Source organism: Furipterus horrens, unplaced genomic scaffold (genome assembly GCF_987537825.1).
Source record: "Furipterus horrens unplaced genomic scaffold, mFurHor1.1.pri manual_scaffold_5, whole genome shotgun sequence".
Lineage (NCBI taxonomy): Eukaryota > Metazoa > Chordata > Mammalia > Chiroptera > Furipteridae > Furipterus > Furipterus horrens.
Window position 1 is genome coordinate 166,534,400 of NW_028327175.1, and position 27,660 is coordinate 166,562,059.

At 42.6% G+C, this 27,660-nt stretch overlaps 1 protein-coding gene across 14 annotated transcripts in view; it reads right to left on the minus strand.

Annotated features, from left to right (window-relative positions):
- The window catches only part of KCNMA1 (potassium calcium-activated channel subfamily M alpha 1), a 725,195-nt gene that overhangs the window by 65,320 nt on the left and 632,215 nt on the right, over positions 1 to 27,660 (minus strand). For all 14 annotated transcript variants that reach the window (XM_090278265.1, XM_090278262.1, XM_090278261.1 and 11 more), the window contains 3 exons: positions 25,472 to 25,595; positions 21,145 to 21,369; positions 17,339 to 17,531 (listed from right to left, as the gene is read on the minus strand). In XM_090278265.1, the coding sequence (XP_090134391.1) occupies positions 17,339 to 17,531; positions 21,145 to 21,369; positions 25,472 to 25,595 (542 nt within the window). The remainder of the gene's footprint in view (positions 1 to 17,338; positions 17,532 to 21,144; positions 21,370 to 25,471; positions 25,596 to 27,660) is intronic.

Sequence of the window (27,660 nt, forward strand, 5' to 3'; positions counted from 1 at the left end):
GTACCCCTTCATGAGTACCCTTGGCCTTTACTTCTCTCACTCACCTTGGCCCCCTCCATTTCCCCCTTTACTAAAGATAATCATCGCTATTTTCAAATTTAACTCCACTTACTCTGGAGCTCCCCCCAAAACCATCCCTAGCCCAAAGCAACCTCTGCCTTCTCATAACACATTTGTGTGGTGACATCCATGTAACACAATACCTGGTAGAAAGTCTTTACTAGAAATATGTAACAGGATGCTCTATGACTACTATATTGATCTTCTGAATTTGGAGAATAACTTCTTCCAGAACATTCTATTGAAGTACGTACAATCATCCATATATCCTCAAATATTGTATAAATCTAGAACTAAAGTCATTTATAAATCCATTGGCACCCTGGCTGAGTGGCTCAGTTGGTTGGAGCATTGTGCCAGGCACCAAAAGGTTATGGGTTGGATCCCCGTTCATGGCACATACCTAGGTTTTGGGTTCATCCCTAGTCAGAGTGTGTACAAGAGGCAACTGATCAATGTTTCTCTCCCCCGAACCCCACACTCTCTCCTTCCTTCCCTCCCTTCCTCTCTCTAAACTCAATAAACACACCCTTGAGTGAGGATTTAAAAAATTGTTTTTAATTAAAAAAAATAACTTTGTTTTCAGGGTCATTTTAAAGAAAAGAAATAAGAGTTTTAGGAGTTCACATGGGCTTTTGCCTATAAAAGAATGGGTAAAGACAAAAAAAGCACTGGACAGGTGGAAATTAGTGGGCCAAGATGGAGGCATACACAGACACGCTGCATCTCCCTCCACAACTAAGAAGGAATACAACTACCTCAAAACTAGAAACAACCAGAAGTTCCAGAAAATCAAACTGCATGGAAGTCCAGCAAACAAAGATATAAAGAAGAAATACTCATCCAGACAGGTAAAAGGGGCGTAGAGGATGCGGTGTGGTCGTGGCAGCAGGCCAGCAGAAAGTGCAGTCACACATTTTAAAAAGTAAGGAGGGACACCTGGGGAGCGTTCCCAGCTCCTCACCAAACTTCACAGTTCACGGCCCCAGCACCGGAGAAAATCAAGCCTCATTGCTTCTGACTGTGCAGACCAGCGGCGGTTGGGGTAGAGGCAGAAACTGCCAGTCTATCAGCAGAGTCTACTTGTTTAAAGGGCCCCCACGGTCCTAGAATGTCCAAAGACCCATCCACTCTGGGAGCTGCGGCCAGGGCAGCGGCTGGAGGGGCGCCGGGCCATTGCGGAAGTGGGAGAGGTGCCTAGAAAAGGGGCGAGTGCTGGGTAGGCAGCATTGACCCTCTCAGACCCCTCCCCCACATACAGCGCCAGAACGTGGTGAAACAGGTCGCCCTATATTGATGAATCCCTAAGGCTCCGCCCCTTACACATAACAGGAGAGACAGCTCTACCTGAGACACGGAGGTGAAAAAACACAGGAGCCTGTCAGAATGAGGATGGAGAAGCATGGCCCAAAAGGGGTAACGGATCAAGGTTCCAATGGGAGAACTAAGCGATGAGGAGATAACCAACCTCACAGATGAGGAGATAGACAACCTAACAGATGCGGAATTCAAAACACTGGTGATAAAGATGCTCACAGGCCTGACAGATATGCTTGAGTATGGCAAACTCATAAGAGAAGAAGTGAAGGCTATGGTAAGTGAAAGGAAGAAAAACCCACACAAAACCAATGGTGAAGGGAAGAAAACCAGGGTTCAAATAAATTATTTGGAACATAAGGGAGAAAAAAACAGCCAACCAATTTGAGGAAAACTTCTCAAATTTTGAGAAGGAGATAAGACATACAGGTCTGGGAAACACAAAGGGTCCCGGATGAGCTGGACCCAGAGGGGACCACACCAGGACACATCATGACTGAGATGCCAAAGGCGAAAGATAAAGAGAGAGTCCTGGGGGAAGCTAGAGAGGGGCGGAGAGTTGTCTACAGGGGGTGCCTATAGAACTATCAGCTGATTTCTCAGAGGACACTTTGCAGGCAGGAAGGGACTGGCAAGAAGTGTTTAATGTGATGAAAGGCAATCTGTAACCTGGACTACCCTATCCAGCAAGGCTATCATTTAGAATGGAAGGGCAGATGAAGTGCTTCTCAGACAAGGTAAAGCTAAAGGAGTTCATCGTTACCAAGCCATTATTATATGAAATGTCAAAGGGACTTAAACTTAAGAAAAAGAAGATCAAAACTATGAACACTAAAATGACAACACACTCACAAACTATCAACAACTGAATCTAAAAAATAAAAACAAAATCCAACTAAGCAAACCAGAATAGGAACAAAATCATAGGTACGGAGATCAGTTGGTGAGTTATCAGCTGGGAGGGGGGAGGGGGAGAAATGGGGAAATGGTGCAGGGATTAAGAAGCATAATCGGTTGGTACAAAATAAACAGGGGGATGTTAAGAATAGTATATGAAAGAGTGAAGCCAAAGAACTTATATGTATGACCCATGGACATGAACTAAGGTGGGGGTGGGATTGCTAGAGTGAAGAGGGGTACTGGGCAGAGGGGAGCAATGGGGAAAATAATTGGAACTACTGTAACAACATAATCGATAAAATATACTTTAAAAACAAAGAAAAAAGAAAAAAATTCACTGAACAGTAGGCTAGGCTCATTTGCTAGCTTCAAGCATGTGTACTATCTTCACAGCATGTGAATTATATTCATGACTCAGAAAATTATAAATGATTCACATCATGCATTTTACACAGTACTCTGAAATGTTCCAGACCTCAAATTGTTAAACATGTGTATTCAAGTTGTACCATACTACTTATTTTAAATGTCTATGTCACATCTGCTATGGATCTCATTAGCATTACGATGGCATAGACCATGGAACAAACTGGGACACTAATCTGAGGCATAGGGTATGAACCAAACTAATGCTCCGGAAAAGAACCTATGCACCCCTATGTTCATAGCAGCACTGTTTACAATAGCTAAGTGCTGGAAACAACCTAAGTGCCCATCTGTAGATGAGTGGATCAAAAAACAGTGGTACATTTACACAATGGAATACTATGCAGCAGAGAGAAAGAAGGAACTCCTGCCATTTGCGACAATATGGATGGAACTAGAGAGAATTATGCTTAGTGAAATAAGCCAGGCAAAGAAAGAAAAATACCGTATTATATCACCTAATACAGGAGACTAAAGAACAACATAAACAAATGAACTAAATAGAACAAGGAGCAGAATAATGATCAATCCATTCTTATTTGGAATCTCATCTCAGGCCCTAGTGTCCATGGATTACACGACTGCTTTTACAACTGCATTTTCCACCCAGAGGACAGTTTTTTTGGCAATTTTCTGAGCATAACATACCACCTGCAATCCTAGGCTTGGGGGCTGGAGTGGTCTGTTCATTCTTATCTACTGCCTTCCATGGAAACTTCCACCTGGAGAGTGGGATAAGTAAGTAAAACCTAGAAATATTTTGTGAGTTTCTGAAAAAAGAAAAAAGAAATACCTGAGTTTCAAATTTTCCACCATCCTTTGGACAGCTCCAAAATCAACTCTATATTAAGAATGAAAAGCTCAAACAATTATATTGTCTGCAGAAGCAGGCTAAGTAGAACTCTTTATACTTCTCCCAACTCTACTCTGTTTGTCTAGGTATTGTGATGAGGAAGACTGGGGTCAAAAGAACCTTAGTGTGTCTGATTGTTGGAATGGGGGACCAGGGACCCACAACATAGGAGTGCATGGACCCAAGAACATTCAAAACAAACTTAGCCCTTGGGTGCAAGGAGCAGCTTAGGGGTTGAAATGGCATGATTTGAATGCTTTCATATCCCTGAATACTTGTCCCCAGGAGTCCTCCAATGACCTGTTCTCATCACAATAACACTTTTTCTCTTTTATGAGACAGACCAATATGATGAGAAAAGCACAGGCTTTGGGACCAGTCTGGGGATCAACTCCATATCCTCTTGACTGGCTATGAGACTTTGGGCAAGTTGCTGAATTTTCCTGAGACTCATTTGTAAAATGGAGATAAATAACCTCATTCTCAGCAGGTTATCAGGAAGATTAAGTGAGATATTGTATATGAATATGCCTTGCACATGACTCACCTGAAAAACAAAAGGAATCATAATTTTTAAAAGGAGTATTAAGTAGGCACACAAGTTTTGAGAATAAAGCAGCTCACAAAAGCCTGATGTTAGAAGTTCAGCCCAACCCCAACACCACGCCACATCTGTTTTCTGTCTCCAAAGCTAAGATTTCCTTTCACTGCAGTTGTCTGAAGCTGGGCACAGACTGAGTGGGGAAGTGACTCTGTTCTGCATGCAGTTGGAAAGAAAAGGTTATTTTGTTTGTTTTTATTTTTTCTTCCCCATATCCACTCCCTAAGGAGACCTTCATGCATGGAGGGCCTCAAAACTTCCACAGGTTTCTCAATCTCTTGTTATAGCTACTGTTGTCATTGCTATTGTTTTTCATTGTTTCCTTTGCTGGGAATATATTACCAGAACGGTAACTGGCTGTCTTAAGGAGATCTCTTACGTGGTGAGATACGCTGTGTAGGGAAAAAGTTAAAGTCATTTAGAAAACAGCTGCAATTGCTGCTTTGCAGAAATACATCTTCAGCACTGTGCTGAGATGCGTCTTGTGATGTTCACAGAAGAAATGGAACAGGGCACGCCCCTTTTGGTACTTGAGACCTGCTTGGAGCTCTAAGCCAGATTTTCTTTATTGTTTAGTAAGCTCTTTTAATGAAATGTACTACTCTTATTATAGAGGACTCAAAATAAGATCTAAATCACAAACCAATAAAAGATAATTATTGGGCTGGGTATCTAAAGTTACTACCTAGAGGCTACTCCAGTGTGGTATTTATAAATCTCTAAACAGTTAAGTAAAATTGTCTTTCTGGTTTTTGGGACTAAAGCCAACAGCAGTTTCAGTTACAACTGAAGAAAAATATTTTAGCACTGAGCTTCGTTCGTTCAGTGGGTATAAAGAAAAATGGCTTCTCCCCCACCACCATTTCAGAATTGAGAAAGAATATTGTGGTAATGAAATGTTACATGAGAGCAGCTGAAAAAATGCTTCTCTGATTTCAGGGAGGGAGAATGTGTGTGAGGATATGTGTATAGGCATGTTGGCAAGAGACTGGGTGTACAGGAAGCGAGGCTTGATGGGTGGAAGAAGGGAGAAAACTGGTAAGGGCAGGTTGAAGGGTGACATGCGATTTGAAGATGGGGGTGGTCTATCCCATTAATGGCAGAGCCAGATGTGCAGCTGCTCACCCCAAATGCAGGCCACTCCCCACCTTAGGCACAAAAACAGTACCATTCAAGCAGGATGTGAAAGCTTCCACTAAAAGACCCATAATGACCCCAACCCCAGCAAACACCTTTGCTCTCCCAATGGAGTAAGAATGGAGATCATCTAAAACACAGATCCCTGTGTCATAAAAATCAAGAAAATACCAGAGACCCTCAGTTACAAAGAACCACAGAACGCATCTCATCCAATTTCCCTCCCATCACAAAGATCATGTTAGTAACTTTCCTTTTGCAAATGGACCTGTGGTGATAGGACCCTCACTACATTTTCAGGCAGCCCATTCTGTTCCGGAAATGTCTTCCTTATGTGGGTCTAAAATCTGGTTCTCCTTAATCATAAGACATTGGTCCTGGTTTGTCCAATGGAGCAGAAGATAAAATGGCCCTTTCAGCCCTGTAGCTCAGTTCTCTTAACTGCTTGGCAAGAGACATGCTAGTCAAGCATTTCCCCATTCTGGTTATCCCTTTAGCAACAGTCTCGTGTTTGTCAATTCCTCTCTTCAAATTTTCATAGCTCTTGACACACTCCCTCTCAGACCTACCAAAATGAACAATCACTTCCCAAAATAAATTATACTTCCATCAGTGAGGTTTATGCAGCCTGTCTTAAGTGATTATTTGAAACTTAATCCTCAGTGGTCTTCATTACATTCCATCCTGTGGATTTGGTCCCAAAGTTCCAGTTTAGCAAGGGCCTATTCAATCCTGATTTCTGTCATCCAGTAATTTAGAGATTTTAATCCACGTGGTCTTCCCCAAAGATAAATAGACGTCTCATTGTCCTCTAGAACAGTATAAACTGCCTCAGACTTTAGGGTGCCCAATTAATGCTATTGCTCTTGGTACCACAGCCATACTTCCAAGGAAAATGCTGTTCCCACTTGAGGCTTTTAACCTTGGTGGCAATAAAAAAAAGAACATCGTTTACAGGTAGCATCACGCATGCCTGTGTGCCTCTTGGGGTGTGTGTATAAGCAGCCACTATCAATATTTTTATCTTGGTGGCTATAATAAAGTACAGAATACAGAATAATAAATTTAGAGAGGAAGGAAAACCACATAGTGGACAAATGTCTTAGGTTGGGACATACCCCTCAGTCTGTGGGTCCCAGCTTCTACCAATGGTTCCCTCTGCCCTTTTCCAAGATGCTCCTCAGACTTCCACCCTTCCGTTCTCTTTTTCAATTCATTCCCTGAGGCTCTCCTCTGCTTTGGATCTCTAGCTCTGACCCTCTCCTGGAATCAGGACTTCATTTGCACCCATCTGCTTTTTACGCCCACCTGCATTTTCCATAAACTCTGCGTGGAAAAACTCAGTACTACCAACACTACTTTCTCCTGCTGCCAGTCCCTCCATTTGGCAGGCTTCTTCCTGTGATCAGCATCGCTGTCACTGTCCTACATCCCTGAGAAGGAAACGCACATTCCCAGTCTGTTTTACATTTACCACACCTCACCCTAGAACCTGCCATGTTTTTCTCCACTCAAGGTTCCTGCTCTCCTTCTGGATAACCACAGACCTCACCCAGTGTCCTGGCACCCTCTTCTTTCCCACCCCACACAATGTTTCATAGGGCTGCCAGATCCGTCTCCCTAAAGTCCAGGTCCAATCCCATCACTCTCTTGCTTTGAAACCTTCCATAGCTCCCCAGTGCCTACTGAATTATTTACAGATTCCTACCTCAGAAATTCATAAAAATTATTTACAGCTTCCTAATTCAAAAAAGAAAAAAATCCCCAGTGTCCAACCCACATTTTAACCTCATGTGTCCATGTTGCCTTATGCGCATACTGTATTCTAGCCAAATTATATCCATTACTGTCCTTCAACAGTCCCCATGTACCTCTGCCCTGACTTCTATTCTTGTCTCTGCAACCAGATCTATTTGTTCCCACCTTCTGAAATTCTATGCAGTTTTTCACTGTCTCTCAAACCCACTCTCTTTCTCTTCCTGTCCACAACGTTAGCCTCCATATATTGTAATTCTCTCACAGTAATAAACCAGCACTCCGAAGCAGAGTTATACCTTTGCATAGGAGGTTACAAGGACCAGGAATGACCTTTAGGACCTCTGACCCCCCAGCAATGCCTACCATGCAGTCAGGGCTCACAACAGGTGCTTAACTGTTTATGGAATTGGACCGACACCTTCAGGACAGGTAGCATGAATCAGATGAATGCAGAGCATGTAACAGGAGAGGGAACAGGAGAGGAACCTTAACACCAACGTCCAAATTTAGAATAGATGCTGAAGTGCACATGCTCTATCTTCTCAAAGAGACCCAGGCTCTGAGAGGAGCACACAGTGGCTTTGGGGTGAGCAATGTTGCTGTTTAATGGCAGTGTTGTACTGGACCTCAGCTCCACCACCTTTCAAAAACTGTGGTCAGGAAGGCCTGTCCACTGGGTAACTAGTACCCTTTCCTTATCACCTTGAGACACACAACAGAGATAAGATGGACAAATTATAGATAGTTAGGCAGAAAACAGATAGAGTCTGGGGCTTCTACCACATCCGTCATCTCTTTTTTCTCCACTTAAGGTTTCTCAGTCTTAAAAAAGCTAAAGGCTATCCAAAAATATGAAAGGAAGAAGGTAGACCAATAAGTTGAACCAACAGAATTGTCCTAAAGAAGCAAAATGATTTAAAAGTTGGGACTGCCAGGAGACCCATGTTAAAATCATTACTTAACCTCTCTAAGTCTCAATTTCCTCCTCTTTGAAATCAAAATAATAACCTCCTTATTTAGTATACTTCCTACGAGGAGCCCAGGCTCTGTAGCTTCAGCTTCACTGGAGAGGACACTCCAGCGTCATCGCAAGATGTCGATTCAACACGGGAGGAGACAGATACCATGTCACTCCCGAGTCGGACTGCACAGCCATTCTCGGCGGTGCAGATAGACTCTTAAGAAGCTACACCATCGTCTCTCGAGGCTCTGTAGCTTCAACTTCACTGGAGAGGACACTCCAGCGTCATCGCAAGATGTCGATTCAACACGGGAGGAGACAGATACCGTGTCACTCCCGAGTCAGACTGCACAACCATTCTCGGCGGTGCAGATAGACTCTTAAGAAGCTACACCATCGTCTCTCGAGACAGACGGCTGCCGACTATGAGGAGCATCTGGGGCAGCGGTGCTTGGGCCTTCTGCACAGGGGACCTACCTAGGAGGTCCTAAGGCTCCTGATGTCCTGCTTGTACCCAGATCAATTAAATGACAATTGCTGAGGTGCAATCCAGATGGAAATATTTTCTAAGATTTATCAGGTGATTACAATGTGCAGCCAATTGTGAAAACTAATGTTCTAAAAAACGCATATTGTCTTGGTTGCCAAAATGTCTACCACATCATAGCAGCAAACATCCATGAAGCATTATTATTACGTTTGGGGGTGGTGGTGGTAGTGATAATGGTGGTGGTGCTTGTGGTGTTCAGACAGGCTCTGCTTTGGGCTCAGAGTTTTCATGGGAAGGAACTGTTTTCAGTGTAACATCACTAAGCTCTGCTCCTGCTCTGCATGAGTATTGCATCCTCTGAGGTCATCACATACTCCTCTCTCAATCGAATCTCTCACCCTTCTGCTCTCCCACCCCTTACTCCACACCCTTGTTCTTTGATCTCACATAGGTATATTTCTTGCTTCATTTTTGGCCTGTCAGTCTGCTTTGAGTTCTTCCTCTACCATCTCAGTTTAGGTGGCCACTCATTTTAATATCTCTCAACAGCACCATGGAATCTACTGCCTTCTCTGAGCCTCCATCCTAAGTTGAAGTCAATTTCTCCTTTCTCTGCTCTTTCTGCCAAGAACTGCACAGAAAATCACACCTTCATGATTCCAACCTCAGCTAATCATCTACCTCCAGTGCTCTCCCTTACAGATTTCCCGTGATGGCTGCTCCCAGCCTTTATCACCATCAGTTCCCTGTCCCAGCTGCCCCACTCCCTTAACTCCTCAAGGAAAACCAATGTGGCTGCTTCTTGAAAAAAGCAGATGACTGAACCCCGTCTTGTTTCATCTTTCCCATTCAGCCCCCTCCTTTTGAAGTCCACATCATCTTCTCCTGCCTCTCTCTGTCTCTCTCACTATCCTTTAGCAACTTTCTCATAGAACTTCAAACTTTCTTTCTTTGGGAGTTAACTCACCTCTGTCTATTGCAGCCAACAAATATACTATATTTCTCCCCATTCTAAAGACAAGAAATAAATATTTTCTTTGACAAGATCTTCTGAAATACCCTATTTCTCTCCCTATCATCACTTAAAAAGCAATATATAGTCTTCAGTTGTCATCTTATCTGAATGAACACTTCAAGAACCCCCTGAATGCTGGCTTCTACAGGCCACAGGCTACTCAAATGTTCTTGCTAAGATCATCAACAGCTTACCGAGGGTCAAGTGCACCATCACCTCTTTCAGGCCAGCTGTTATCTACTTGACTTTTCTGCAGTATCTGACAGTGCTAAACACCATTTCCTTTCAAATCAGTTCAGCCTAACAAATTCTTACTGCATGATACCTCTGTCAGATCCTGTGCTAGAGACACTAGGGACATCAAGATGAACGAGGTGAAGAGTAGCCTTCACCTCTTAAAAAACCCTCAGTCTACTTAAGAAAACACATATCGACTTTAGGCCAAGACAGAGGCATAGACAGACACGCTGCGTCTCCCTCCACAACTAAGAAGGAATACAACTACCTCAAAACTAGAAACAACCACAAGTTCCAGAAAATCAAACTGCATGGAAGTCCAGCAAACAAAGAAGAAATACTCATCCAGACAGGTAGGAGGGGCGGAGCTGGAGCCGGGTGGTTGTGGTGTGGTGGTGGCAGAGGTGGCAGCAGCGGGCCAGCAGAAACCAGAATCACCCATTTTAAAGTCAGGGGTGGGGGGTACCTGGGGAGCATTGTCAGCTCCTCACCAGGCCTAGCAGCTTGCAGTCCCAGAACCAGGGAAAATCAAGCCTCATTGCTTCTGACTGTGCAAACCAGTGGGGGTTGGGGCAGAGGCAGAAACTGCCAGTCTCTCAACAGAGTCCACTTGTTTAAAGGGCTCCACAGTCTTAGAATGTCCACAGACCCACCCACTCTGGGAACAATTACCAGGGCAGCAGCTAGAGGGGCGCCAACCTGGTGCAGAAGTGGAAGAGATGCCTGGAGAAGGGGTGAGTGCTATGCAGGTGGCATTGTTCCCTCTCGGACCCCTCCCCCCCACACAGCGCCACAATATGGTGAAACAGGTTGCCCTGTACTGATGAATCTCTAAGGCTCTGACCCTTACAACATAACAGGAGAGACAGCTCTACCTCGGACGCAGAGGCAAACAAACACAGGAGCCTGTCAGAATGAGGAGACAGAGAAGTATGGACCAAAAGGGGGAATGGATCAAGGTTCCAGTGGGAGCACTAAGCGACGAGGAGATAGCCAACCTCACAGATGAAGAGATAGACAACCTAACATGCAGATTTCAAAATACTGGTGATAAAGATGTTCACAGGCTTGACAGATATGCTTGAGTATGACAAATGCATAAAAGAAGTGAAGGCTATGCTAACTGAAACGAAGGAAAATCCACACAAAACCAATGGTGAAGGGCAGTAAACCGGGGTTCAAATCAATGATTTGGAACATAAGGGAGAAAAAAACAGTCAACCAGTACAGAATGAAGAAGCAAGAATTGAAAAAAATGAGGGAAACTTCTCAAATTTTGTGAAGGAGATGGACATACAAGTCCGGGAAGCATGGAGGGTCCTGGGCGAGCTCGACCCAGAGGGGACCAAACCAGGACACATCATGATTGAGTTGCCTAAGGTGAAAGATAGAGAGAGAGTCCTGTGGGCAGCAAGAGAGAAGCAGAGAGTTGCCTACAGGGGTTGCCTATAAGACTCTCAGCTGATTTCTCAGAGGACACTTTGCAGGCAGGAAGGGACTGGCAAACAGTATTGAATGTGATGAAAGGCAACCCGCAACCAGGGCTACTCTATCCAGCAAGGTTATCATTTAGAATGGAAGGGTAGATGAAGTGCTTTTCAGACAAGGTAAAGCTAAAGGAGTTCATCATCACTAAGTCATTATTATGTGAAATGTCAAAGGGACTTACTTAAAAAAAAGATCAAAACTATGAACACTAAAATGACAACAAACTGACACTCATCAGCAACTGAATCTGAAAAATAGAAACAAAATCCAACTAAGCAAATCAGAACAGGAACAGAATCATAGGGTTAGGGGTCAGTTGGAGGGTTATCAGCTGGGAGGGGGGAGGGGAAGAAATGGGGAAATGGTACAGGGATTAAGAAGCATAATCGATTGGTACTAAATAGGAGGAAGTTAGGACTATAGGAAAGGGTGAAGCCAAAGAACTTATATGTACGACCCATGGATATGAACTAAGGGGGATGGGATTGCTGGAGGGAAGGGGGTACTGGGCAGAGGGGAGCAAAGGGAAAAAAATTGGAACTACTGTAACAACATAATCAATAAAATATACTTATAAAAAAGAAAACACTTCTCAAGAAACATTCTATATTGCTAATTTGGAATTTATTCAACTCTCTTCTTCTTTACCTTTCATACCATGCACTTATACTCCTCTAAATCTTTACCCTCAGCCCCTTTCACTGGATTCTCTCCCTCTGTTTGTCCCTTTATGTTTCCCAAGTTTCCATGCTTGCTCCTTTTTAATTAGTTGGTCTATCTCCCTGGGAAATATCTGTTCTCAAGGTCTCTCCACTGTCCACCACCAATGACTTTCAGGTCTACAGCTTCAAACTATAGCCTCATGTTCTTATCTCTTGTTGGATAGTCAACAGATACTTCCAACTCAAATGGACCAGGACCAAATTCTTTACCTTCCTCCCCAAGCCTGTTTCTCCTTCTGGGTCCTCTGCTTACTTAATCACTTATACATCCATGCTGCAGCCAACCTTGAAGCAGACTTATTCCCAGTATCTCACCCTTGCTCATCCCTACCTCCCTAGCATCTAACTGGTCTTCAGTGCCTATCTTTTCTGTTTCAGTTTCATCTCAATCACTGTCTTGCCCTACCTACTGACATCACGAGAGCTGTACTGTTGGCCTTCATCCCAGCCCTTGGAGTTCACAGCAGTAGTCTTCTTATATAGCTCATGCCACCATCTCTTTCCTTCTCTAAACCATGCTCATATTTTGCCTGTTATCTCTTTAAAAGATGGATTTAATCACCATCTGCCTATAAATTCAGACCCTTAGCAAAGCAACAAGCCTATGCTCTACACTGTAATGTCCAATAGGGTAGCCACTAGCCTAAGGTCAACATTTAAATTTAAGTTTATTACGAGAAAATAAACCAGCCACATTTCAAGAGCTCAATAGCCACATGTATTCAACTCATTCAAAAGTGTCAGCTCTTCTCAGAAGCCTTCTCAACTCCTTGAAATATATAAAATGAGGAGCCCTCCTGTATTTCTAGCCTGGTCCTTGTTTCATTGTGCTATACTTGTTTATGGGGGTGCCTCCTTCACTCACCTGAGCCCCTTAAGGACAATGAGTGGTTGAACGCATGTCACCTTTGTGCCCTGAGCCTTTATAGTGCCTGACACATGGTGGGCATTCATTTATTCCTTTTTCTTTCCCTTAAGAGTTAAGGTTAAGCAGGAAGAAGCTGCAAGATGCTCCTTTCATTTCATAATGATATAAAAGCATAATGGGAAACTCAATCACAGGCTACCTCTTTTCAGCTACTGACTCAAGTGGCTCTCTGAGAACGGACCCTTCCTCCTCTGCTCACCCTCTCTTCCAGGATCAAACACAGTTCCTATCTTTTAGAACCACAGGGAAACAGTCTGGCAAGAGCCACCGTTGTACCAGCTGATTTAAATTGAAGTGTTTTCCCCAGATAAATGTGCGCTAAATAATACATCCGCTCTCCAGCCAAAGGGAAGTGACAGGAGCTCTGTAAATAAAGCCACTTAGTTGCTGGTAAAGAGCTGTAAAGTGGTTCTCAGCTGACGTTTGCTGACCAGCAAGAAGCAGCTTCACCTGCTTTATATAATTGTCACTGCAATCTTGCCTGCTGTATATTAAAACTGCATCTCATAGACCCAACTGTCACATCGGATATACCATCGGCATGGGGTATGCCACCGCTCTCTATAATTGTTTTTGACAACCAGCCATCACATCTCAAATCATTTTAGAAATTGTCTGGTCCAGAATCTATAGGCTGGGTCAGTTCTGACACCATGTGGGCTATAATAGTGATACCAAAAGGGACTATGAAAGGAGAACAGGGTAAGCTTTGTTAGTCTAGGAGACCAAGTGACATACAGTGTCAAGTGTCTGAACATAGATACCAATGAGGTCTTGACCTCTGCAATGTTCAGACACATTTTTCATGCTATATTGTATCATGATAGGAAAAAATTCCATATGGATGCATGAATGAGCTGGTCCAAGAGCACACACATCTGTCCGAAGTCCACATTTCTGTCCTGCTAGAGAGATGGTGATGTAGCTCTCAGGATAAAGCAAACGATGGGATTTCATAAGTACTACAGAATAAATAGTGAGGACAATTAGGTGGCAGTGGCCAGAAATCTATGTAGTTATCAGTTGGAGTAATGTGAAATCCATTTTGTACTTTGTAATTCCAATCCAATTGGAGCATGTCAAATGCCCAGGTGAAAGGTAATAAAAGTATCTGAGTCCAATGAGCATTCCAGTTGGTCCAAAGGGTCTCAAGGAAGAACAGTGTTATGGAAACTCAGCTCATCCACCCAGCCCAGAGGCTGGGACAAACCTGAGGAGTGGGCTTCACAGGGAGCAACCAAAGGTGAATTTAACAGAGCTTGCCCACTGGGGATGAAGTGACTATCCATGTTGATGGCCACTGCCAAGCCACTGTCTTTTGGAAGGCCAGAGTGTCACCAGAGAAGAGTGTTAGAAACCAAGGACAAGAGGAGAGCATTAGAAACCAAGGACAGGCAAAGAGCAAACACAGCAAGAAAAGGAGAAAAATATGGGCTTGGTGGGTCCACAGCTCCCACAGTCTCTCAGAGAACCGAGCAGACTGCTTGCTGGTTACTGGGGGACACACACTCCATTCTAATGCTGACCAGGAATCTATGAAAATCACCACCGAGCACGTCCTGTGCCCTCTTTGTGCCTGTACAAAAGGAGTTCCCTCTGTGTTTTTACAGGAAAAACGAACTTCCTCCCCCTTTCTTTCTTATCTCCTACCAAAACCTACTCTTCTTGCTTACTTCAGTGCTAAAAACAGTAAAGAAGGCTCTTGAACTTTGGGTGGGTGTCTGAGAAGCGGGGGGTGGGGCATTTTTACCAGTTTGGCCATCACAGAGGATTTAAGAGGCTGTGATAAGATTTATGAGAGCTGCAAAAAACACCTATGTTAGATACATATACTGTTAAACCTTGAACAATGAAGGAGTTAGGGATGCTGACCTCCCATGTAGCTGAAAATCCACATATAAACTTTTTTAATCCTCACCTGAGAATATATTTAATGATGTTTAGAGGGGCAGGGGAAGAGAGACAGAGAAACATCGATGTGAGAGAGAAACATCGATTGGTTGCCTCCTGTACGCACCTCGACCAGAGATCAAACTCATGACCTAGGTATGTGCCTTGACTGGAAATCGAATCCACAACCCTTTAGTGCATGGGACAATGCTCCAACCAACTGAGCCACCAGCTAAAGCTACATATAACTTTTGATTCCCCTAAAACTTAACAACTAATAGCCTGCTATTGACTGGAAGCCTTACCACTAACATAAACAGTCAATTAAAATATAATGCACATTAAATATATACTGCATTCTTACAATAAAGTGAACTAGAGAGAAGAAAATATTATTAAGAAAATCATAAGGAAGAGAAAATACATTTATAGTACTATATGTAGTTTTTCTTTCTTTTTTTTTTTTTAATTGTGTATAAGTGAACCAGTGCAGTTCAAACCTCTACTGTTCAAGGGTCAACTATATAACTAAATTATACATTAAGATTTTGATTCATGGACCTCAAAAACCACAAATTTTGAATTGGGTGGAAATAGCCAATTGGGTGGAAATAGGCATGCTGGGAAAAGGGGTGTTTTCCTGCCCCCCCCCCCCAGCTCAGTCCCTCCTCCACCTACAGGGAGTACTTCTCCTCTACTTCTTTCCATCCTCCTTGCTTGTTCCTACCAGGAGAAGAGGAAGGTCTGAATAGGTTGGTCAACATGTTCACTGGACCTGGTTTTGTTAGAGTGAAGATTTATTGGCCTTACAGAAGTGCACATGAGTCACCTGAGGAGCCTGTTAGAATTCAGCTTCCGACTCAGTAGGTTTAGGTGGGCATAAGATCCTGCATGTATAACAAGGTCCCTGGTGATGCGCATGCTGGGATGGGAAGACCCACATTAAAGAACAAGTGCTGAAAGGCAGGAACTAAATTCAAGCTTGCCTTTTCCACCTCCTAGAAGGCCAGCTTACTGTCCCCTCACATCCTGTGTCACCTCTGCTCCCTGACTCCCCAGTATGCAGCTGGGTAGCTAAGAGCTGTCCTTTAGAATGTTGACATGTTTCTCTGCCCATGCGTACAGATGAGTAAGTGGATACCAAGATTTAGATTTGCAGGTGAGGAAGAGAATGATGGGCCTCGGGCTGCATCCATCAGGATTATGTTAAGAATACAAGCCATTCTATTCCAAGTATGAAGAAGTTAATATGACCATTGGAAAGGCTGTAGGAGCAAGTCAAATAGGCCCCCATTAGCCATTTCACTTGCAACACCAAGTGGAAGGTTCTCTTGAGCTTCATCCTAAGATGCTATGAATCTCAGACCCCAGAGAAGCCCACACCCCTGCTCTCAGTCCCCAGCACCAAAGCCACTGGTCCTTATAAGGCTCCCTGAGATCTGCTTTGAACCTCACACCTGCTCAGGGTCCAGCTACAGCTGCCTCGTTTTCTCATCCAGTTTCTAGATCTCTCCCAGGGCCCCTCTCATTGGCAGTCTCCAGTACAGAACCATGCAAGGAAAAGGATTCTAAGAACTATTATTCCCGGCTTTGCAGCAATGTCAAGTAAATGTTAGAAGGTGGTGGTGGTGATGCTGAGTTGACTAAAGATAATGTTAACACACAGGTCTAGGCTGCATGAAGCCAAGCTTTATCCCATCAATACGATGATACTTATGTCCCAGCAGCTATAGTTCTCATGGGCTGTGCCCCCTCTCCCTTTGATCCTGGAATGATGCCAGCCATCCAGAAGACCATACATGACAATAACCCTATAGTTAGGACAAGCCTACACAGAGACGTTTTGGGGGGTAAAATGCCTCACATCCAATCCTGCTAAAGCCCTGGTTCGTGAGGTTGTTTGTCAAGGGGTTTTGCCATGCTGTCTCTCTGAGACTCCTAGATGACATCGTTACTTGTAGCTATCTGCCCAAGATCCTTGGGAGAATAACAGGGAAGATTGGGGCAGAGCAGAGGTGACAGAGATGCGTCAGTTAGGGCTGCCGTACCTCCTGCAGAGAATGGGTGGGCTGGTGAGAACCAGCTCTTGCCAAATGACCTTCAGTGCCCCTAGAGCCCCATTCCAGAGGGAACACCATCCTTCTGTCAGCGTATAATACTCTAAAGCTTAACACATCCCTGCAGCTAGAACAGCAAAGCTTAGAATAGGTCGGTGGCAAAGATACATTCTGCGGAGAAACACTGGGAATTGCTCAGCCAGCCTCTTTTCAGTGCTTTGACATTTAGTGGGTGACCCTGGTCATAAAGCCAGTGTTTGAAAAAGGCTGAGGGGGTGGCCGTGGAAAGGCTGGTTTATTGTTTGGGAAGGCAGCCTATGCTGAGTGTGGGTCTTCCAGCCTGCATCCTGGGATGGCAAGAAGAGGCAGCAGATGCCATCATGGTGACCGCCAGGCAGGCTGATGCGAGCCCCTTTGAATTACTGAGTGAAGGATATCCCTCTTGCCAGCCCCTGTCCCCTAGAGGCACAGAAGAGGAGTATTACAGGCTGTCCTTACCTTGGGAATTGGCCTGCAAGACCCCGATGCTGTCATCAAACTGCATAGATTTGATGTTGAGTGACGCCAAGATGCATTCCTTGTCCTGCAGCGAAGTATCATCAATATTATTCTGATTGGCTGACAGGATAACGCACATGTCACAGAGGTTGATGTTGACGGCCCTTAAATCAGCCCGACTTAATGGCGTACCCTTCGGCAGAGAGGAAAGAAAAAAAAAAATACAGGAGATGCAAAAGTGAGACTGAGGAACGGGAGGGAAAGAGGAAAAAAATAAAAACAAATTAAAGATTGTGCTGGAGCTTTGGGAAATTATTTAACAAGTATCTTTTTTATGCCTTGACATTAAGCTGGCCTAACTACATTCAAGGGAATAGGAGCTGTGTGCTAATCTAAAGGGTAGTCGGTGCTGATGGCAGCAGTTTAGTCTTGCTCTCAATACTCAATCAAGCTATTACTAACAAACGAGGGAAATGAATAATGCCAGGGTTCTACATATTCTTCCTGCCTGGAAATTGTCTTGATTTAAGTAACTGTCCTGTGGCAACCTCTGGCTTTCAGAATGTAACAAGGGGGTGGGTTTCAAATGCCTGTTTATTTAATAGGAGGTCACTTCTGTCTCAAGCAAAGGACAGCAGCTCCCGGTCAAATTTCCAGCGCAGCCAAGGGGAACCAGCAGAGAGCATGGTGTGACGGGGTGGGGCTGAGACACTGCTCCACTTGGAGGCAGTGGGAGGGAGTGGAATTAATGTGCATCTTGCAAAGGGGAGATGGAAAGGAGTTAAGCTTCAGGTCATATAATTTTACTGCATATTTGCAGCAAGGGAAAAAAATAAGGAAATCGCCTAATTGTCCAACAACACAGAAATGCTTAAACGCGCCATGGGATATATATATATACAATGGGAGTTACGCAGCTGGTAAAGGGACTGAAACAGCTTTCCGTGTGATCATTGCCTTGGAAGAATCTGTAACATGAAACTATATATTTATGTATATATTTATGAATGTATGTACATTCAGAGAAAAAGTTCAGAAAAAATTCACACTAAACTAATAATAATAATCACCTCCGGGGACGAGAATGAGATTGGAGGTGAAGTAAAAAGTTTGTTTTTGACTTCATATACTTTTGTATTTTTGAATATTTTATAACAAGAATGTGTTTACAGTATTCCCTCACTTATCACGGATATTATATTCTAGACCCCCCTGCGAAGTAGGAACCTTACATTTATTCTACACTCTTAAACCCACATAACTTTAACAACATACGTATACAGTACTACAAAATCGCGCAATATAGTGAAAAATCCGCGATAAATAAATACAGCATTTCAAAAAATCCTGTGATACAGTGAGGCTGCGATAAGTGAACTGCGACATAGAGCAGGACTACTGTATATATTACTGGTATAATTAAAAATAAATAATCCAGTAAACAGCTTTTTTAAGATCCTAAAACAACAAAACTGTGGGGAATAAAAACACGAATCAAGGAGGTAATGGCAGAGAGGCCGGGAACAGAACCACAGGCGAAGGATGAGGGCTGGTGTTGGAGGTGAGGGCATGAACTCCACAGACTCTGTGTCTGCAGGAGGAGTCACAGCAGAACTCCTCAGGCCTTCTCATGGCTGAGCTCCCTAGGGACATCCCTTTGGGGTTCACATCCGGCCCCCAGTCTCCTTGGTCCTCCGGCTTGAATCCAGCTTCTGCTTTGCCTGCATGGAGGTTCGAGTAGTCGGCACCTCACTGACTGTGCAAGCAGAGGGTTTGCCAACTGCCTTATATCTCTGGATACCTTTCTGTGGTTCTCCTTCCTGGAAAAGAGGCTTTGAGGAGGTTGGACTTGGCTGCAGAGGTCAAGGCCATCAACCCTCTTTTATGACTCAGTGGCAGTCATGACTCGATTCTCAGCCCCCAGAATATTGCCACAAAGTGAAATGAAGGAGGAAGATGCATATAGTACTGTGATGCTAAGAAGCTACTCATTCCAGACTCTGAAGCATTATCTTCTGAGAGAAGAAGAATCCCCTCTCTTTCTGAGATCTCTTGGTACAAAATAAGTTAGACCAACTTCCTGAATCATTGTGCAGAGCATAAGCCTCAATTGCCTACATCCATATTCTTTTAATTTTCATCTTGTAGGGACTCCAGCTGTAATTGTGATATAAGATGATCCCTGCACAGTTGTATACATGTGATTTCAAAACTCAAGAAATACAAATGACATACAGAGAAACACACTTTGTGTTTCTCGGGCATGGCCCTATCTGTGAGACACTCTTTAAACAATGAAATATGTGAAGACACAGAAGGCCCATTTTGTACAAATGAGTCGTACTTGAGTATGTTAAATTTTGGAGTGTTTGAAAAGGACCTGCAAATATAAAAACTCATTCATATAAATGCAGGCAGATGAGTGGATGTGTACAAGGGAACACAGAAGGAAACACACACACACACACTGAACATCACACATACACACACATTCATGTAACCCAGCAAAATAATAAGCTCCTTACAAAATACTTTTAGACCCCAGTCCATGTACTCCAAGGGGACTACATGCAAGATCACATGTAGGAAGATGATCATAGGAAAACAGAAATCAGATAGATGATGTCTGAAATTAGCAAGGTGTATATGTGTTTAAACTCTTCAATGTGTGTGACTATTGTTTTTCTGCAGATGCCTATTTTTAATTACATGTGCTTATTAAGTCAGTGAGTTTTGGACCAGCATCCAAAAGATGTCTGTCTATATTTTTCTCAAGTCTTAAAATATTTATTGAACACCTATTGTGCCAGGTGTATGTAAGGATAAATGGTGGCTATTAATGCATATTACTTGTAGCTAGATTCTTATGTATTGTTTATTGAATTACATTACTTCACTATTTTTTCCATTTTTGAAGTTCTGAAAGTTGATAACAGAAATAATGATTTTAGCTCCATAAGTGGGGATAAACTCAGCCTTCTAGAAATAGCATCAAATTCATGTCCCTCCGTCATAGGAATGTGAACTTCCAAGAAAAATGTGTGGAGAATGGGTGATATTTGCATGGATTTGTGACATAGAGAATTATATCAACTGTTGAAATGTACAATATAATTTTTGAACATTTATGGCAAATACATTGGTTAATGATTAGGACGTAGTTAGTTACATGGCTCACAGATCATGCATCCCATGACCTCACACTACATTGTAGAGTACCAAAGAGTCCTTTTAGATTTGGGAAGCAATGTTTTGTAATGAATAACAACTCAGACAAATATGTTGCAGGCCCATACACAAACACGAATGAGAGGCAGAGGTGACCAGCAGAAGGGGTTGGCCTTCTGTACAGCTAAAGTAAACAAAGAGCTCTATTAAATACACTTAGTTCAAAACAGAATGCGGTACAATCAAGATTTCCCCAAGCATTAATAATGTCATAAATCAAATGAAATAAATAGTCCCATAAGAAAATTCTGCTCTAAGCATCATAATATCACATAGCACTGGGTTTGGGTAGGCAAGAGAGAGTGTTTAGACATTGATATGCTTGATACATTTGATATCAGCTAAATTTCATGTCTGATGCACAACTGAATGCAGCTGCAAACTCCTTTAATAAAGCCCTCAGGGTTTAGATATTCTTAGACAGGGCATAGAGGAAGGGGTGAGTCCTCAGGCCCATAACCAGATAAATGAGCAGAGGCATGATCAAAGCCGCAACTATTATATCCAACTGGGATTTTCTTTTATGAATGAAAGGATGAAAAAAAAAAAAACCATCAATAATGTGACCTCGGACTTACAGGCAATATGGACACTTTGGGGAAGTTATGAAGTGTCTCCCATTCCCGCTTGAGGTACTCAATGGAGCCCACAAACACGATGTGCTTGAGCTCATGGTAATGAAAGTTGCTGGCACGGAGTGGCATCACCAGGTTCCGGAGGCCAATCAGGGCTGAGCTGACATCGCCAAAGATGCAGACCACTACGTGGCCACTCAGGACGGTCATGGCGGCTTCACTTCGCGTCTGCAATAGGGAGAAGTGCATGAGCATTGGCAAGGAGACCACACAGGGTTGTGGTAAGAACTAAAAAAATCATGACTGTGAAGGATTGAGTAAACATTTGTTGAGAGCTTCCTATGTGCTATTATATGCTATTATTTTTCTTTTAACAGTGTTATATATATTTATAATTTGAATATGTTTGTATACTCATACATTATACCAGTGTAACAAATATATTGGAACATACATCGATACATATCAGTACTTTTTGATTAGAATTTTAAAAACATATGTCATACATGTATATGAACAGAATTTCTTTCATAATAATTTTCAAGGGGAAAATCAGAGAGAATAGCAATATTTATGTTATTTGGGAAGGGAAGACTTAGTTTCCATTAAATTATTGATAAAATGAGCTGCATTTTCTGCCTCTCTTGATGAGATGAAGATAAATTGATCAGATTCTATGTTGATCTCAGCTCAAGATATTTGATTTTTGAGTTTTAGACTCATTTGTGAGATGATAATTACGTCATTGCATCAGTAGGTAGAACATGATATCCTAAGTCAGGCATATGGCTATGGCTGGTGAGCTAAGATTGATTTTTACATTTTAAAATGGTTGGAAAAATCAAAAGAAGAGCATTTCACTATATGTAAAAATTATATGAAATTCAAATTCCAGTAAAATTTTATTGTAGTGCAGCCAGTCTTATTCATTTAGGTATTGCCTATGATTGCTTTTACATTATAATGGCAAAGACAGAGCTGTGACAGAGACAGTATGCCCAACAAAACCTAAATAATTTATTATATGACTCTTTACAGAATGTGTGCTGACCCCTGTCCACTGCTGACTTGGGGTCTCCAGAAACATGCCTAGAGTAGCTCACCTGCATAAGTTACCAAAGAAAGGTTTCCAAAAAATCATGAAAAAGATATAGAGCAAGATCAACAAGAGCAACAAGAGCCCATGTCTTCCCCCAACCGTAGGTCTATATCTACAAAGGAGACAAATGAAAGAATCGAATCACCCCCATTAGAAGTAGCTTCCCAGGAAATGCAAATGTTAGCCACTGCTGGTTGTTTTGCTCACTGTATTGGTGAAAAGAACAACACAAGAAGGCCAGCAGTGGACCTTTGTCTGCCCTCCTTCTGGTCCAATATGTCCCATCTTGCCTTCCTCCCTCCCTGTCCATCCACTGAATGCCTGGATAGCCCTAGGTGGCTTACAATGCTTTGGGGGAGGCATATTAATGTCCACTACACATATCAAACTCTGTTTCATTTAATCCCTAGAATTGACCAGTGTATTGATTCTTTAAATGTCAATATATTGCAATTCAGGACGTCAGGGTTATTACAGTACCCCCAAGGAGAGGGAGAAGCTAGCTTTCACTCCCTAAGCATCAGAATAAAACAGGAGCTGTCACCATTATTGGTTTCCCTCTGCAATAGCACAGGAACACCTAAGACACAGACTGAAAGAAATGTTTTATAAACTTAGACCAAGGGGGACCCAGTGGGGAGTCATAGCCCCCATCACCACTTTGTGGAGTAGACCTGGAGTTAGTCATCTTGGCTGCATGAAAGTGTGTGTGCCTGGGTACCACGGACAGAGGCTCAACTAGTCTGTAATGTCATGTGATGATGCTCCCAATTATTTTGAATTAACCAGATCACCTGGCAGCTAGCTCCCTTCAATATACCTGAGAAATCGAAACTGAGTCCAGAGAAGGGGCAAGAAATCTAGAATAGGGATGTGGGGAAGTCATCAGTTAGCAGTGGCAGAGGCATAGATGCTAACCCCAAAAACCTAGATATGGAGAAAAATATACCAATGCTTAGATAGCCACAACATCACCTAGAGAACCTTGTAAAGATCTCAATTCCTGAACCTCAGCCCTAGAGAATCTGCTATTGCCAGGTTTAAGACCCACTAGAGAAACTGCTCACATGTGTGTCCTGTGTCTCCTATGCATGCTTCAAGGCCTACCTCAAGCTGGACCTTAATGGTCTCAAACCCTTTGGAGCACAACCTGTTTGTATCCAATAAGACTTCCTGGTCACTTAAATGTATGCCAGTCTTCTCCCCTAGATATGAATATCACTTTGTGCCTTTTAATGTGTAGCTTTCAATATATTGTTTCATGGTTGTATTGTATGTTTTCTCTTCAATTAGATGATCATTTCCTGAACACTAAAGCCATCTCATAATTTCTGACCCCTAAAGCAGTTAGTGTCCTGCATCAAAGCAGTTAGGGTATGCATATCACAAAGTATCTTCTGCGCATTCTCATCCCTGCTCCAATGTGACTTTACAGAAGTTCTGTTGGACTGCAATGTCTAAATGACATCTTTTTGATCCTGGCTGGTGTGGCTCAGTTGACTGGAGCATTGTCCCATGCACCAAAAGGTCATAGGTTCAATTCCCTGTCAGAATGGGGCAACCAATTCATGTTTCCCTTTCACATCAATAGCATCTCCCTGTCCCTTTCTAGCTCATGATCCTTCTTTATTTTCTTTACAGCACTTTATCAATATCTCATATGTTATATACTCTTTATCTACCTAGAGATCTTCTCTGAGCGCCCACTAAAAGACAAACTCTATGAGAGCAGTTGCCAGAGAGTGTACCTCAGCAACAAAAGCCATGCCTAACATAAAAGATTGTTATAAATGTTTTGTTAAATGATGTCATTTCAAATGAGAAAAGTAGTAACTCATCTCCCTAAACTCTTTCATGCCAATAGGGGACTTGGATTGGATGTCTGTAATTTATAAAAACCCTGGCTCCCAGATATGGCACTCAGCCTTCTACCTGCCACAGGTGGGTAACACCGGGCTGAGTTTAGATCACCAGAGCAAAAATACAGTGGATACAACACCAGACTGTAAATACTTAAGTGCCTTTGTGATTAGAATCATTTGTACTCCTCGTTAGTTGGATAAAGGCTGTTTCCTGAGAATTCTGACTTCCTGTGCTTTTGTCTACTTAAACTCCTCCAAGAGAGCCTCCAGCATGATGCTATATTGGCTTGTAATACTCAATTACAATTAAATTGAGATAACACACCCATTCAGACAAAATACAGGAAAAATTCTAGTGGGTTGGAGTACAAAGCCACTTAGAGGAACTGGAACAGTTCTTTTTTAGGAAGGGTGGTCCTGACATCAGAAATGATTGGATTTTCCTGGCTCATAGAAGAGAGCAGGCCACAGCAATCTAGGGATTACAGGCACAAGGAAGAAAGAACTCTTCCACTTGACCTTTCTGATTATTAATCCATTTTCCATTGATTAGCAAGACAATAAACTATGGGAAGGCTTATGTAAGCATTAAAACCTAAAGCTGTTAATAGGGCAAATATAAAAAGTAGAATGGACTGTTATCTATGCTGACATTCCTGAGACAAAGTAGAGAAGCCCACAGCTGCTATAGAGATGAGCAAACCAAGAAATAGGGCTTGGAGCTCCTGCCTTCCCGGGATGACCCATAGTTCACCATTGTTATCATTAGCACTTTGCCTGTCTACATTTTGTGCTAAGAAGGATCACAAACATACAAAACTATTATCTAGACAAATACAAAATACTATTATAAACACATAATAATATAGGCAATGTTCATATTTCTTCATGACAGTTAACAGTAATAATTATGATAATAGGTAACTATATTCAGTCATAAGTTGGATTTTAATTTTCACCACAACCTTATGAGTTAGGGTCATTCTCATCTCATTTTCTTACAGATAAGAGGACTGAAGTGCAAGGTCAAGTGACTTGCCCAAGGCCATGCAGCTACTAAATGGCACAGGCAGGCCCTGGCCCCAGAAACACATACAGAAGTTAAGGTAATAGGGCCTCCCGTGATGCCTTTCACAAAGCATGTGATCCTATGGTAATGCACCAATAAATATTCAGAGATGGAAAATTCTACTCCTGGTTCATGTCCTGGCGAGAGTTCTAGTTACTCCAATATGTGTCCTGAATTTTAACAAAAGTAATGGGGACCCAAGACTGTATTATCCCACTGTCTGGTTAGGAAAACCACATTCCTAGCAAATACAGTTTGGGACAGAAGTGGAAGGCACTGACTCCGCTGTCTTTCACTCACCAGGATGACTTTCTCTATTTCCTTGGGTGCGCACCAGTGAAACATCCCAGTGGAGTCGTACTTCTTCACGTTGGAGTCCATGTTGTCAATCTGATCATTGCCGGGAATTAACAAGGGGTCATGCCTGGGTAGAAAAGGACAGAAAAACCTAAGTAGAAAATATGATAAATTATAAATGAAAAGTGCCCTCTCTGAGTTACATCTTGGTGAAAATAAAAGATGCAGAGGAAGTGGCTGTCACTGAAGGCCATTCTTGTGCTTGAAGACAACTGCCCCAAACCACCACCACCTGGAAGTACAGGTGACCTTTGTTAGGTAATAATCCTGCCATTCTCTCTTATTCCCCTTTTTCTAAAATGGCCTTCATGTCATTTTGTGGATTTGATCTCCCTTTTTATGAATAGCTCATTCTTTCTCCTCCTCTCATTTTACCAGCTATACAATTTCTCCAGCGCACACACACACACACACACACACACACACACACACACACACGTTATTAGCATTGGCAATGAAGAGGAAGGAATAAGGATAGAGTCTCATGCTGACTGACTGGCATGAGGATGGAAAGCCAATTACTCGCTCTTTCCGACTACAACTTCTGACATGATTCTCTTCGCAGTAAAAGCTTTAACAGGCTGCACTTTAAATATTTTAGCAATTTGCCCAATCAGATTTTGCTCTTCCTAGCTGAAGCCCTTTAAAGATTCAGCAGCACGTCACTTCAGAGCAGACTGACTACCAAATGCCCACATCTGGAATACATGATTTCAATACTAAGCAACAGCCTCTCTCCTTGCCTTGACAACTACATTTGCACGACCCATCCAATGATGCTGCTTCCCATCCCAACTTCACCTCCGAATGCAGCATTCCTTGTAGGAGAGCCTTAAGCTTAGACGCATCTTAATAAACTTGTCTTGAATTCTCAGAGCTGCATTCATCCTCTGTTGCCCTGTTTACTGGTGGAAAAGGAAGATGCTTATACCTCGTCCTCCACTCCAGTGTGGATTGGCAGAGCCTCACCAACACCCTTAAGCATTACAATAGAATCAGGTCTAACAAGCTTACAGCATAGGAAAAACACTTCTGCATCTTGGGCCACATCCATGTCCAGATTCCATCTGTGATAGTGATTTTGTACCTCAGTTTTGAGGTAGGTCATTTGGGTCTCTACAACAACGACCACATATAATTAGAACAAGGTCCCAGGCAGAGCTAGCTAACTTAGAGTGTAGCAATTTTTCCTGAAAAATACTGTCCATAAACCTACTTATATTTTCAAGATTGGAAATATAAGTAGGTTTAAAGTCAAAATACTTATTGTAAAGTGATTTTATTTTTTAATAATCCACTTCAAGCATCAAAGGTGACCTTTACTTAGTTTTTAGTAATTCTCCCTCTGAAATGTTTCTAATACTTCTCACATGTTCAGAACACAGAGAGAGCAGCAGCAGCCCCTCCCACATGGCCCACTGACCTAGAATGATGCTTTCAGGACATCTGCCATGATCATCCCAATAAGCCTCCCACCCCACTTAAGGTGGGAAAACTGTATTTGTTTATCCCTGAGAATTTGCTTTCAAGCTATACCAAATGGCGAACACCATGTGAAGCAATCCTGCAAAGCTGTCTTCAACAAACATGCTAGATTATGACAGAAACTGTCATGTTGAGTCTTAAAGGAGAATAGCCCCCTTGGAATAGCACCTCAGTAGCTGAACTGTTGGGAGGTCTTAAGGTATTGTAAACCACCAGGCCATCTTTCACATAATGAACTTAGTGAAAAATAACAGAATAAAAATTCAATTGCTGATAAAACTGGTCACAGATTAGGGCAAGAGCAAAGTTTGGAATTTTTGTCCTTGAAGAATGGGTAATAGTTTCATAGATATCTACCTACTCTCTGGGATAAGTAGATGAACAGGAACCACCTTAGAGAAGAGGCTTGAGAAAATGAATAGAATGAACACTTCTCAGACTAAAAGAATATATTCTAGTTGCAAGAGGATCTTAATAAAGTTGACCAGAAGATAAAGAGCCATGTTTACTGGTTGAAGAAGGAGGATTATCTGCAGAAGGCCTGAGGCCTGCCCTCACACAGTCAGGAACTAGAAGTGCCCAGGACAATGTTTATATAACATCAGCAAACAAGCAAATGATACAGCAAGCTGACCAAAATCCCTTTT